Raw genomic sequence first — 1521 nt, 5'->3', positions numbered from 1 at the left:
CGCGCTCTCAGCCCCGACTCAGAAACCGCCATCCAGTGTGGTTCAGGCGTCAGTGACCGCCAGAGCCGGAGAAGGAACACGGCCGCCGCCCGTGTCAAGGAGCCTCGCCGGAAAGGCCCTGTCCTGGCCACGGCTGTCCCCCCCAGCCTCGGGGGCCGGGGCCCAAGCTTGAGTTTGGGGGGGAGGGGCGTGGAGCCCCAGGTTGGACGAGTCACTCCGAGTCAGGCTGGGGCTCGGCTCAGCCGCCTATTTGGAACTGAGCTTCGACCCCTGCGAGCGCTCCGGGTCCTGGTGTGTCCTCTCTCCGCCTGGACGCTGAGCCCGCTGCAGCGGCAGGACCCCGGGGAGAGGGCAGGTGGCCGCTCTGAGGACCCTGGCGCGGGGCCCCAGCTCCGTCGGACGGAGCGGCTCCCTCCTCGGGGGCCCGGGGCTGACGCGGACTCGCCCCGGGACTGTGGGTGTTTCCTGGGTGTCTCCACCTGACACCCCGCGGGGCCGCAGGGCGGCGTGAGCTGGGAGCCCCTGCGTGGCGTGCGCCGGCCGCCAGGCGTCCAGACGGAAGCGCGTTCTCTCACCGGCAGAGTCTGGGGCGAGGCGTTGGCAGGGCCGTGCCCTCCAAAGGCTTTGGGGGACGACTGTCCCGGCCCAGGGGGCTCCGATCCTTGATGTGTGGGGCCTGTGGGGCCTCGGTGTGGCACGTCGCCCCTCCCGGGCTCCCACGGCCTTCTCTGCCTCTCACGGGGACCCTGTCGCTGGGCTGTGGTCACATTTTCACCTCTTTAATTACACCAGCAAAGACTGTAAGGCCACATTCTGAGGGGCCGGGCAGACTAGCTCTTTTGGGGGGTGCACGGGGCCTCCACAGTGGCCACGCAGAAGGGCAGGCGGGACGTCCTCCTGTCGGCCAGCACGGCAGTTGCCGGGCTCCAGGACACTCGTGACCAGAGGGGCTGTGGGGCGGCCCTCCCGCCGTCGCCCACCGACAGGGGGTGCAGGCCGGCCCCCCACGTGCGAGCGGGGCCCTGTGGGGAAGAGAGTGTGTCGACGCTCGGGGCCAGGCCCAGGGCTCCGTGGTCCAGAGAGGAGGGGGACCCCGCCGGCCTGCCCACGCCCCGGACGCCTTTATGTGGGGATGCCTGGTTGGGAGGTGGCGGCCTGGGGGCCCAAGGAAAGATTTCTTGCCCCTCTGGCAAAAATAGCAGTGAGAGCAATGATAACAGAGCTAAAATTAGTTTGGCTGTGAGTAGCTGAAACCCTACAAACAACAATGACTTTTAAAAATAGGTATTTATTTCTCTTGTGTGTTAAAAAAAAAAGCCTTGAAGTGGGCCTCCTAAGGGTTTTATTTTGCCTCCCCGATCACCAAGGTCCTCTTTCGGAAAGGGCTCTGCTCCTTCACCGTGTGGCCTCGCGGGCCAGATGGGCAGCGAGGCTCCAGCCCTCACACCTGCATCTCGGGGCGCGGGGAGGAGAGACGCATAGCCCGTGCCGGGGCCTCGAAGCAGACGCCCCGGAAGCTGA

General features: G+C 66.7%; 1 protein-coding gene across 1 annotated transcript in view; it reads left to right on the top strand.

Annotated features, from left to right (window-relative positions):
* NTRK3 (neurotrophic tyrosine kinase, receptor, type 3) overlaps window positions 1-1521 on the top strand; it is a 121986-nt gene that overhangs the window by 12223 nt on the left and 108242 nt on the right. The window contains exon 4 of the mRNA XM_012732672.1: window positions 12-454. Within this exon, the coding sequence (XP_012588126.1) occupies window positions 12-454 (443 nt within the window). The remainder of the gene's footprint in view (window positions 1-11; window positions 455-1521) is intronic.

Source organism: Condylura cristata, unplaced genomic scaffold (assembly GCF_000260355.1).
Source record: "Condylura cristata isolate star-nosed mole 26May11 unplaced genomic scaffold, ConCri1.0 scaffold00035, whole genome shotgun sequence".
NCBI lineage: Eukaryota > Metazoa > Chordata > Mammalia > Eulipotyphla > Talpidae > Condylura > Condylura cristata.
The sequence above is the reverse complement of the archived record's forward strand: the minus strand, read 5'-3'. Positions and strand labels throughout refer to the sequence as shown.